This window comes from Notolepis coatsorum (genome assembly GCF_963971535.1).
Source record: "Notolepis coatsorum genome assembly, chromosome: 17".
Taxonomy (NCBI): domain Eukaryota; kingdom Metazoa; phylum Chordata; class Actinopteri; order Aulopiformes; family Paralepididae; genus Notolepis; species Notolepis coatsorum.
The window spans coordinates 72115400-72128160 of record NC_140181.1 but is presented as its reverse complement, the minus strand read 5'-3'; the positions used below and the strand labels follow the sequence as shown (position 1 = coordinate 72128160).

General features: G+C 45.4%; 1 protein-coding gene across 1 annotated transcript in view; it reads left to right on the top strand.

The window, feature by feature from the left end:
- Positions 1 to 12761, top strand: part of lrp1ab (low density lipoprotein receptor-related protein 1Ab) — a gene marked incomplete at its 5' end in the record, with an annotated part of 197602 nt that overhangs the window by 159068 nt on the left and 25773 nt on the right. Inside the window, 7 exons of the mRNA XM_084333493.1 lie at positions 2110 to 2203; positions 2990 to 3106; positions 3518 to 3637; positions 7850 to 7972; positions 8308 to 8433; positions 9547 to 9663; positions 11580 to 11686. Coding sequence (XP_084189619.1) covers positions 2110 to 2203; positions 2990 to 3106; positions 3518 to 3637; positions 7850 to 7972; positions 8308 to 8433; positions 9547 to 9663; positions 11580 to 11686 — 804 coding nt within the window. The remainder of the gene's footprint in view (positions 1 to 2109; positions 2204 to 2989; positions 3107 to 3517; positions 3638 to 7849; positions 7973 to 8307; positions 8434 to 9546; positions 9664 to 11579; positions 11687 to 12761) is intronic.

Genomic DNA, 12761 nt, shown 5'->3' with positions numbered 1-12761 from the left:
CAAATGAGTATTCGTAGGTAGATCAATATCGAATGTCCAATCTCTGATTGCGCAGGAAGCAAATATACAACCTGGAATATTTAGGGAACAATAGCAATGATACTTGAATGATTATATAGCTGGATACACTAGGGGAAGGTTCCGACTGCTTGTAGGACAGCTGGAGGGGGGGGGGTAGAGTCTGGCTGTATCCCGTCTGGCCGAGGGTATCCTGGGAGAGCCCACAGTCGTGCGACCCGGTGCCCAGCGATCCTCGATCCACAGATGAAAGCAGTTGGACTCTCTGTGGCCGGCGTCCTCCGGTCCACGATGGAGAGACGTGAGGCGACCTCGTCGTGTAGAGCGTCTTCTCACCTGTCGTCCTCTCCGGGGGGGGTATTTCCAACACACCGCAGTGTTGGCCTTTATCCATAGAATAATCAAAGTACTCAAAGCATAATCCAAGCCGGGGAAGGCTAGCCGTCGTCGGTAGAATAATCCAATATACAGGTCCACTCGCTCTTTGGCCTGGAGCTCCTCGGGTGCAGCTTCACGTGGGGTCAACCACCCTGGATAAGCGTCCAGCTGATGCCCGAAACGATGGGGGTGCTGATTACTATAGAACTCTTACCGCACGAGGCACTACATATGAATAGACTATTATTAGCTTAATAGAATACGTCCAACTCGACGATATAGTGCCAAATATGACTATTCAAATATTAATATACACGATGTCTCAATGCCGCTACTGGGCCGAATTGGCCTTACTGCCCACACGTGGTTCGCGGGGAGGCTTTTGCGTCTGTCACTCTGTTGGAGGGTAAGGAACTGGACTAAAAGGAAAGCTCTACTTTAATAGCGCAGTATATATACGCACTATGAACAAATAGTACCATTAGTGGTGCGGTAGACATATTCCTACGCGGAACTAGGACTTGTCCATACATGTTGAGCGGTACGATTGAACCTGGTCTGAGGGGTATGGCGACCTGGCACCAAGGTCTCGTCCAATGGTAGAATGGAGACTATTATGGGATGTTCAGTAGACTGGAAGGGATATTCAATGCATATTGTACAAGGAATATACAAGGGATATCAGGGGATATACAAATACAATTAAATATATATATAAATAAATATATATATTCGGTTTAATCTGATCCTTCAGAACACTGCCTATTTCTATTCTACTTCTCCACTGTACTATAATTCTATGACCTGTATCAATAAAGGAATATCATATCTTATCTTATCTTATCTTGCATGCGCGCGGTATCCCAGATACCGGCTCATATCCCAGATAACGGCTCATATCCCAGATACCGGCTCATATCTCAGATACCGGCTCATATCCCAGATATACCGGCTCATATCTCAGATACCGGCTCATATCCCAGATATACCGGCTCATATCCCAGATACCGGCTCATATCTCAGATACCGGACCGGCTCATATCCCAGATACCGGCTCATATCCCAGATACCGGCTCATATCCCAGATAACGGCTCATATCCCAGATAACGGCTCATATCCCAGATATCGGCTCATATCCCGGTTAAGATCTCGAGACGAAATAAGGTGTTTACATGCGCCCCTTATATCCTGATTACTAACATCCCTGTATACACAAGTAATGGAACTCTCGCAGGCCACAAAACGGTGTTTACATGTCACGGTGGTTTGCCACGTCCCAGGTAACATATCCAGGTTTCACATAAATGGAATCACGGTTATTGTAAATGGGGAAATTATGCCAACGTCAAAAATGTAATACTCTTAATATATCCTGAACTGTAGCGTGATGTAAGTGAAAAAAGAGTGATGGATGTGAGTGAAAGCGCTTAAGTGGCTAAACGCTCCCTGGAAGAGCCTTGAGCTCTGGCTTAGTGCGTCCTGTTTGATGAAGCACTTTCGTCTACTGATTGTATATTGACAGCTGGCCAGAGGCCCAGCGCTAGCTAGCTACCCTTTGTTACTCCGTCTATGGTAATTGCCTGAGTGGATCTCTCTGGTACTGCAACATCTTATCATCAGTGTGACTTACCTTCCCTCCCTCCCTCCCTCTCCTCCTCCTCCTCCTCCTCCTCCTCCTCCTCCTCCTCCTCCTCCTCCTCCTCCTCCTCCAGTTTGTGTGTAAGAATGATAAGTGCATCCCCTTCTGGTGGAAGTGCGACACGGAGGACGACTGCGGCGACCGGTCGGACGAGCCTGCTGACTGCCGTGAGTGTTTTCAGGGGAACCGTTTTTGGGGAGGACAGGTTTCTCGGGGACTAGGCGTCCCTTGTGCATGATGCGAGTGCTTGCCTCGGTCTCTAGATTTGACTCGATGGGAGAGGAAGAAGTGTGTCCGTCTGTCTCAAGTTTTGTTTTATTTGTCACATATAAGGTACATGTGTACATTATAGTGAAATGCTTGGTTCTGTATGACCCTCCTGAGATTGTGCTTCATACAGTAAAAAAGTGAAAGAGTAAAGACCAAACACTATACTATATCTATATCTATTCATATATCTATATGAATTGAAAATGGGGGACCCTGATGGAAACAAGACAAACGTCTTTCTCAGGTCTGCATCCCCTTCATACTGTATTGTACCCATTCTGCAATCTGTTAAATAAAGTTTTCATTCATTCATTCATTCATACAAAATATACAAAGCTAAAATGTATGAAATGCAAAGAAAACAGGTAGAAGAGGTAGTGCGAAGTTGTAAAAATAAATAGATAAAATGGTGTAAAGTGTTTAACCCCTTTCACTGCGACAATACAGAAGGTTAACCCTTTTCACTGCCACACGACAAAGGGTTAACCCTTTACTATCACACTAGAGACGGTTAACCCTTTACTATCACACTACAGACGGGGTTACCCGTCTGTAGTGTGACAGTAAAGGGTTAACCTTCTGTAGTGTGGTAGTGAAAGGGTTAAAGTGAATGTTTGTGGCGGTAACGTACATCACTATGAGTGAGATGTGACGGTGATGGACGGTGACCCTCTCCCCTGCAGCGGAGTTCAAGTGCCGGCCGGGTCAGTTCCAGTGTGGGACGGGCATCTGCACCAACCCGGCCTACATCTGCGACGGAGACAACGACTGCCAGGACAACTCTGACGAGGCCAACTGCGGTAAGACTATCCTCTCCCCTCCTATTATTCCGTCCATCCTTTCTTCCGCTCTACTGATTTCTGTCTTATCTGTTCTTCTTTGGATTTGTCCCCCCCTCCCCCCCCATTTCCTGGCTTTTTATTTCTATCTCTCTGCTTGTCTCTCTCTCTCTCTCCCTCCCTCCCTATCTCTCTTACTCTCTCTCTCTCTCATGCTCATTATCTGCTTCCTCTAAAGTCTTTTTTATCTTGTCTTCTCCTATTACTACTTTGTGTTCCGTACTGATATGGCGTCTGTCTGTCTGTCTGTCTGTCTGTCTGTCTGTCTGTCTGTCTGTCTGTCTGTCTGTCTGTCTGTGTGTGTGTGTGTGTGTGTGTGTGTGTGTGTGTGTGTGTGTGTGTGTGTGTGTGTGTGTGTGTGTTGTACTGCAGATATCCATGTGTGTCTGCCCAGTCAGTTCAAGTGTTCCCATCCCAGCCGCTGCATCCCAGGAATCTTCCGCTGTAACGGTCAGGACAACTGTGGCGAGGGAGAGGACGAGAAGGACTGCCGTGAGTCTAAACCCCTCTCTCTCTCTAAATCTCTGTCTCTAACTCTATCTCTACATTTCTAACTCTCTCTCTTTAACTCTATCTCTCACTCTAAATCTCTATCTCTAACTCTCTCTAAATCTAACTCTCTCTATCTATCTATCTTTCTCTCTCTCTCTGTTCCCTCCCTTCCTTCCTCTCCTGTCCTCATAGATAACACCCCAATCATGAAGCCTGGGCCACACTATGGCGCTGCAGTCTTATTGCTAATTATTATTATCACTCGGTCATCTGATTACAACACAAAGCTGGAAAATTTCCAAATCAGTTATACTTGCCATACAGCCATGGAACGATAACTAATTGATTAATCAATTAATCAATAATGTTATAATGAGCTACGGTAATGATGATGATGGACTTAACATCAATTGACAAAACATTATTATAAAAACATGATCATAAGGTTTTTCAATAAGAGCGACAGGGAGAAACACAATGACACCGGTGTCAATGTGATCACAACATCCCCCCCCACCGCCGTTCTGCTCCGTCTGTGTTTCTTTTTTTTTAAACTTACATTTTTATTAACATTTATAGACAAACAACACTTACACAAAGATGGATCCCATAACACAATATGACAGAATGCAGTGAACATAAATGGTTACATGAATAGCATTGTTGGTTATATGTTTCCACTACAGTTGTTTTTCCAGGCACTTAATACAAAGACTGATTGTATACCGCCCTTGAACAGGTATAGACAAATTTAATACCTACTCAAAGGGATTAGATACTGACTAAGGCAAATATGTATGGTATGGGTCCAGTGACCCTCCTTGAATTTCTTTCTTCTCTTATCCTTCGCCCTTTCTATTTCTTTTATACTAAATTTCTCTTTGCTTTTTGATTCACCCATTTACAAACCACATCTTCCTTGATTATTAATACAACATTGTTAAACAGACATAAATAATAAAGTACAAAAAATTTGTAATACCCAAGAAAAAGAAAATCAGAAAATACTAACTAAGTCAAAAGTGTGTGACATGGGTTCAGAGACCCTCCTTGAACCTCTTTCCTCCTTTACCCTTCGCCCTCTTGTGATGCATTTGGTTCTTCCTCTGTGATGTCGTTTTCGTTCCCCTTGTAATCCTCCCACTTTCCCCATCTTTCTCCAAATTTCTCTTCCTGTAACCTCAGCATGTGTGTTATCCTCTCCATATCCTGTATCTCCTCCACTATTCCTACCCATTGTGCTATTGTCGGTGGATCTTCTTTGTACCACAGTCTTGTTATTGCTTTTCTGGCCGCTATCAACATTATCTTTATTAAATATTTGTCCCCCCCTTGTATTCCCTCGTGTGTCAGGTCTCCTAAGTAAAGCACCAGTCCTGTTTGTGGTAACCCGTATCCTAATATTCTGATCATTGCCTCCCCTATCTCCTCCCAATATCCCTTCAGCTTCTGACATCCCCAGAATATGTGCGTGTGATTTGCCCCCTCCTTCCCACACATCCTCCAGCATGCTCTTTGTGTTGGTGCATATTTTCCCTTCAGCTCTGGGGTTATAAAGAATCTGATTATGTTTTTCCATCCAAACTCTTTCCATATCCTCGATCCTGTTGTTGAATGTTGCACCTCGCATATGTTCCCCCATTCCTTCCCTGTTATTCCTATCTCTAGTTCTCTCTCCCATTTCTCCCTTATATAATCGGTCGTGTGTCCCTTGCTGGTCATTATAGCCCGGTACAGTGCTGATATTACCCTTCCTTTCCCTCCTTCGTATGCCCTTACTATCATCCTAATTATTCCATTCTGTTCTTCTTCCTTGTCCCCTCTTATTTCTTTATTATAGTAATCTAATCTGTAGATATCTGAAGTGGTCCTTGTTTTCTAGTCCAAATGTCTCCTTTAATTTTTGTAGTGCTTGCATTTCCCCCTTCTCTATCATTTTGCATATCGCTGTTGCCCCCCTCTCCCACCTTCTGAATCCATGGTCCAGCCTCCCTGGTTTGAATCTCTTGTCATGTGCTATCCATCTCAGAACCCCTGACTGCTTCTCTAATTTGTGTGTTTTTACTACTCTGTTCCATATGGTCAAGGTGCATTTGGTGATAGGATCTAACAGTCCCTCTTTTTCTTTGAACAGTTCCCTATCTCCCACCAGAGCTTGTACCTTGTATCCCTCCCCTTCTTTTTCAATGTCTTTCCATCTTGCCTCATATTTGTCGTTACACCAGCATGTCACTGCTCTCAGTTGCGCTGCATAATAATAATCTTGTAGGCTGGGTACTGCCATCCCTCCCTCTTCCTTTGGTAGTTGTAGTGTTTTATATCTGACCCGTGGTCTTCTCCCCGCCCATATGAACCTCGATATCAGTCTGTCCCACTCCCTGAATTGATTCTGTGGTATTTGTATCGGTAGTGACTGGAACAGGTACAGTAACCTTGATAGTCTATTCTTGAATTGAAGTCCAAGGGCATTACTGTCCATCTCTCTAAGTCTCTCTTGATGTTCTGATTTATCTGTGTATAGTTCGCCTCAAACAATTTCCCCACCCCTCTCGTGATGTTCACCCCTAAGTATTTAATCTTGTCCATGTCCCATCTTATCCCGTACTGTTCCCTAATTTCCGTCGTTGGGGTATAGTTCAATGCTAAGGTCTTTGTCACGTTTAGTTTGTATCCTGAGTAGTGGCCATATTCCTTCAGTAGATCCATCAGTGCCGGGAAGCTCTTGTCTGGTTGCCTCATGTATACTATCACGTCGTCCGCAAATAGGCCTAGTTTATATTCCGTTCCCTTTATCCTTACTCCCTTGATGTCCTCGGTCTGTCTGATCAGTTGCGCCAGTGGTTCTGTGAAAACGGCGAAGAGCGTTGGTGAGAGACAACATCCCTGTCTGGTAGCCCTCTCTAATCTGATTCTATCCGTCAGGCTGCCATTCACCTTAACCCTCGCTGTCGGTTCTTGATATAGCAACTTGATCATCTTCATCGCCCTCCCGTTCAGTCCGAACCTCATCAATGTTTTATATAAAAATGTCCAGCTCACACTGTTGAATGCTTTTTCTGCATCTAGGCTAATCAGTACCGCGCTACCACCTTGTTTTTGTATCTCCTCTACTATGTGTAATGTCTTTCTCACGTTGTCCTGTGTCTGTCTCCCTTTAATAAATCCAGTTTGATCTTCATCTATAATGTCTGGCATAAACGTCTCAAATCTCTTTGATATTATCGATGTATACATCTTGTAATCCACGTTGAGTATGGACACAGGTCTGAAACTACTACATAGTTCTCTATCCTTCCCTTCCTTCGGTATCGTGGTGATTATGGCTTCCTTCCACGAGGGGGGCATTTTGCCCTCTTCCATCGTGTGTCTGAACGCCGCCCCTAACATGGGTGCTAATTCCGTTCTAAATGTCTTGTAGAATTCCGATGGGAATCCGTCGCTCCCCGGAGATTTGTTGTTTTTAGCTCTACTAATTGCCTCTTCCAGTTCTCGTTCCGTAATTATTTTATTTAATTCTTCATTCTGTTCTTTCCCTATCGATGGTAACTCTAGCTTCTCCAGATATGCTTCTATTTCCTCTTCTCCCGCTGCTTTTGGCTGTGTGTATAGTCTCTCATAGTATTCTCTAAATGTCCTCTCTATTTCAGCTGGGTCTCTCAATATTTCATTAGTCTTTGTATCCCTTATTGTGTGTATCGTGTTCAACTTCTGTTGCGTCCTAATTCTCCTAGCCAACAGTCTGGTCGCTTTTGGTCCCCCTTCATAGTACGTTTGTTTCATGAACCTCGCTTTCTTTTCTATTTCCGTCAATAATTCCCTATTTATCCTGGCCTTTACTTCTTTGATTTCTCCGAGCGTTTCCTGTTCTTTTGATATCTGGTGTCTCCCCTCTAGCTTCTTCAGCTTCCCTATCAGATTGTGATATGTCTCCGTTCTGGCCTTCTTCAGCATTGCTGTCTTCTCCATCAATTTCCCCCTTATCACCACCTTCAGTGTGTCCCATAGAATGTTCGGATCTACCGCCCCGTTGTCATTTTCTTCCTTATACCTGGCTATCTCCTCCTTGATCTGACTCACCACCCCCTTGTTATTTAATATTCCTACATTTAGTCTCCAGATCGTGTTCCTCCGTCTCCCTTCTAGATCTACTGTCAGATATATTCCGTCTGTGTTTCTATGGTAACCTCCCCTATGCGCTCTCTCCTACCATAGCCGAGGTCACATGCGCCCCGACTCAGTTCCAGTGTGCCATCACCAAGCGCTGCATCCCGCGCGTCTGGGTGTGCGACCGTGACAACGACTGTGTGGACGGGTCCGACGAACCGGCCAACTGCAGTGAGTCCTCCTTTATTCCCCAACTTTCATTTTGAATTCGGTTTAACATTTTATTCGTAGTCTTTAACCAACTCTGCAGAGTCTAGATCCCATAGCCGGGAAGGATGTCACATTTGTACATTTATCTAAAAACACATTTTAGGTGGTAGGAGTTTGAGGTTTGAGATAAGGGTTGGGTTCATAAACAACTTCTTAGGTGAAAATAATGAGTTATGGTCAAAAAGTGACATTTCCCATGGAAAACGTCCCTCCGGGCAATGGGATCTAGACACTACCTTTTATGAACTATCATATCACTTCCTGTCTTTGTCCCTCCCTCCTCTTCTCTCTTCCAGCCCAGATGACGTGCGGGGTGGACGAGTTCCGCTGTAAGGACTCCGGCCGCTGCATTCCGGCACGCTGGAAGTGTGACGGCGAGGACGACTGTGGCGACTCATCCGATGAGCCCAAAGAGGAGTGTGGTGAGTGTCCTGTGTCCTGTGTCCTAGCAGTAAACAAGATAAACGCCCCCAGGAACACACAAGCCTTTCTTTGTGTCGCTGGTATTTTGTATTTTAATATTAACATTATTACATGTTGTATTACTAGGGGTTCGCTACGAGCACCTCTGTAACCACAGTGCCCTGTGGGTGTGTGCGTGCGTGCTGTGGGTGTGTATGTGCGTCCTGTGGGTGTGTGCGTGCGTGCTGTGGGTGTGTATGTGCGTCCTGTGGGTGTGTGTGCGTGCTGTGGGTGTGTACGTGCATGCTGTGGGTGTGTATGTGCGTCCTGTGTGTGTGTACGTGCGTGCTGTGGGTGTGTATGTGCGTGCTGTGCGTGCTGTGGGTGTGTATGTGGGTGTGTATGTGCGTGCTGTGGGTGTGTATGTGGGTGTGTATGTGCGTCCTGTGGGTGTGTATGTGCGTCCTGTGGGTGTGTGTGTGCCTGCTGTGGGTGTGTATGTGCGTGCTGTGGGTGTGTATGTGCGTGCTGTGGGTGTGTATGTGCGTGCTGTGGGTGTGTATGTGCGTGCTGTGGGTGTGTATGTGCGTGCTGTGGGTGTGTATGTGCGTGCTGTGGGTGTGTATGTGCGTGCTGTGGGTGTGTATGTGCGTGCGTTTGCTTGAATCACACAGCTGGCCAAGTGGCAGCACCGTACCTTTGATCCACACACACTCTATTATGAAGCGCTAGCGCGCCCTTCTGTCACAATCTGTTACATTAACACACCCTTCCTGGACTATTATATCTGAACATATACTCAAAACTGTGAGCATCTGAACATGACACTGTTCATATTTCTTGCATTGTTGTTATATATTCCACTGTATTTCTATTCTAATTTAGTGTATATATTCTACTACAATCCTGCACAATTGTACAGCCCTGTCCTATATTATATTCTATTGCGTTTTTATTCTAACTTAGTTTATGTATTCCATTTTATTTTATTCTACCTTAATTGTCTGTTAATGTTGATGCACCAAATTACCAAATTTCGGATTCTGATCTGACTTGTTTTCGACATGTTTGGTGGTATTTTTGTAAGTGAGTCTGACCTTGTTGTTGTTGATGTTGTTGTTGTTGCGGTGCAGCTGAGCGGACGTGTGAGCCCTATCAGTTCAGATGCAAGAACAACCGCTGTGTCCCCGGCCGCTGGCAGTGCGACTACGACAACGACTGCGGGGACAACTCGGACGAAGACAAGTGCGGTAGGTCCCCCCCCCCCCCCCCCCCCAACAGCCGGGGGTTATACGTGACTTCACACGCCTCCCTGTCCCCACCCTGTTCAACATCGCTGCAGTCCACACACTCTGCTCCTGAAAGTTGTCCATTGCGCGTACAAAGTCATTCATCGGTCACACGTGGCCTTTTTTTTCGGCCAAATCACATTTCCATTAACTGTCATTTCCGCCGCATCTCATCTCATGTGATTTGTTTGTTTTCATTTCACACCGTCCTGTTTGGCGTGAGCCAGAGGTAGGTCTTAACGTTGTGGAAGTGCCCTTTAAGGCCTCTGTCGACTCCTCCCCCTCCCCCCTGTACCCTCCCCTTCCTCTCCCCTCACCTGAGTGCCGCCCCCTTTTCTCCCAGAAAGCTTAAAGGAACGCGCCAACATTTTGGGAAATTAGCTTATGGTCTTCTCCAGAGAGAGACCAGAAGATAGATACCAGTTTCTTCTCTGTGCGTTCAGTAGAAAGCTATCTGGCTGCTCGTTAGCCTAGCTTAGCACAATGAATGGAAGCGGACATGGCCGGTTAGCTTCCATTCATTGTGCTAAGCTAGGCTAACATGCAGCCAGATAGCTTTCTACTGAACGCACAGAGAGGAAACTGGTATCTATCTTCTGGTCTCTCTCTGGAGAAGACGATACGCTAATTTCCCAAAATGTTGCTGTGTTCCTTTAAGAGATGAGCTCACAGAATGAGGGCGGTTGCTTGATGCTTCTCCTGGCCAGAGAAAGTCAAGTCCTCTACTGAACTCCTGAATCTAAATTCTTAGCAATGTTTTAACAATAAATTTGTATCAACCATGAAGATTTGACACACACATACACACGCATGATTAACCTCTTCGGTTCCACCACAACATCCTCACCCATCCTCTCCCATAATTAGGGTTGGCTACCAAACTCTGTACTTTTAAGGCTACCGACCGAATTACATCGGTACTACAGAGTATTGATTTACGCTAGATCAAGCGGTACCAAATTTCAGTACCTTTACATGTTTAGTATAAGAGTGTAATATACTAGACAAGAGGGAGCCTTTTCCACAAATATATATTATATTACTGTCCCGTCTCTTGGGTCTTTGGAAAGACCAGACGAGGTCAGAGGAGTTTGATAATATTTACTGAGGATGGCCAGATAATGTTGATATTTAAACATTTACAAACACAATACACGATCATGCGATTTAGTTTGTGTGGTGTGTTACAACAATAAATAAATAAATAAATAAATGTTCTAGATAAATAACAATGTTGAAATTGAAAGTTTGGACTTATTTAAAATGTTTTACAACTGAAATTTAAGAAATCGTTGTTATTACAGAAAGAGTTAAGTAGGTACCATTGGGTACCAATATCGAATTCCAGGAACTGGTACTGGTATCGGTTCAAATGTGAACGGTAACCAACCCTACCATAATGCCCTGTAACCCCCCTCGTCCTCTGTGCTGGTCCTCCCCGTGTCTCCGTCTCAGCCAGTGGCTGCAGATCCTGACTACCCAATATCCCCATGAAACCGTGAGAGGTCACAAGCAGGGCTTCATCTTTGAAACTGTTTTGCAGGCTCCTCCTCAGCCACTAGGTGCCACTGTAACTGTCTTCTGTCGGTGGTACCTACCTTCAATAAGAAATATAATATGTAGCACATGTTTATAACATGTTCGTGGCTTCGATAAACCTACTGGATGTTTGTCAACGGTGGAGCTCTCCTTTTGATCACTCACTTCCACCTCCCTCAGTGTGCATCAGTCCCGTCTCCACTCCCATGCTTGTTTCCGAGCCCTTGTGATGTTGTCACCCTGTGTCCTGTGGTCATGTCCTGTGAATGGCTAACTGTTCTGTTCGAAGTGTACGCTCCTTCCTTTGTGCTGACCCGTGATGTGTGTTCTGCGCGCAGTGCCCCGGCAGTGTTCGGAGAGCGAGTTCGCCTGCACCAACGGCCGCTGCATCGCCGGGAGGTGGAAGTGTGACGGGGACCACGACTGTGCCGACGGTTCTGACGAGGTAAAGAAAAGCATGTGTGCACACACACCAGACCACGTGAGCGGATCGGCGCGGCCGAGAAATCCGCTCTTCGCTCTTTAAAGCTTGGTCCGCTCCGCTAATCACTCATGTTGACCCCGCCCCCAAGTCGCTCTCCGCTCGCTCCCCGCTCACCTTGAATCGAGCGCTCCCCGCTCCCCGCGCCAGATCGCTCGGCAGTTTTTTTTCTTCTTTTTTTGGAGCATGGTGTAAATGAGCTCAAACTACAACAGTCTACACCCCCTGGGCCCCTTAACAATTGTTTGTATTGAGCCGCATTGTAATTGTAGCCATTCTGCAATGTTAAATAACGTTGTTTATCCATTCACTATCTCTATTAAGCGATGATAGGCTAGCCGAGCCACAATGCTATGGTCGCTGCCATTAACGTTAGCATGTAAGCTAACGTCAACAACAATGGCGTCGATATACTTTTTCTAACTGGAGTGAGTGTGGGCGTCTCTACAGTGACAAAGCCTGAACGAACAGCCTATCACAGGTTCACCCTTCTCATTGGTTGAAAATGGCCTTCATGTTTGTACATCGCCATCTGTTGCTTTGGCATTGTACTGCATGTATATATTACATCAGTGTTAAACCACTGTGAGCGGCCTGGAGTGGATTGGAGCGGAGGAGAACTCTCGCTCCGGACGTCGCGCCGACTCATTTTAAAACCCACTCCTCGCTCACGTCAAAACCGGCCGCTCCGCGCCCCGCGCCGCTCATGCTCCGATCCGCTCCGCTCACATGCACTGACACACACACACACACACACACACACACACACACACACACACACACACACACAGAAGACATCTAATGGTGTTTGACATTTCAGTTATATAGAACATGATTTGATCATTTGATACCTGCATATAACCGATAGCTCTGTATGATAGAATGTACAATAATGCTGTATATACTGTATATATACAGTATATATATTCTCACCGCATACATACCTATCCACACCTGTCAGTCAGTCAGTACTTACCTGCATAATCCTTTTACATATCTGTAGATACTATATCTATATTTGTACATATCCTACTCTTAC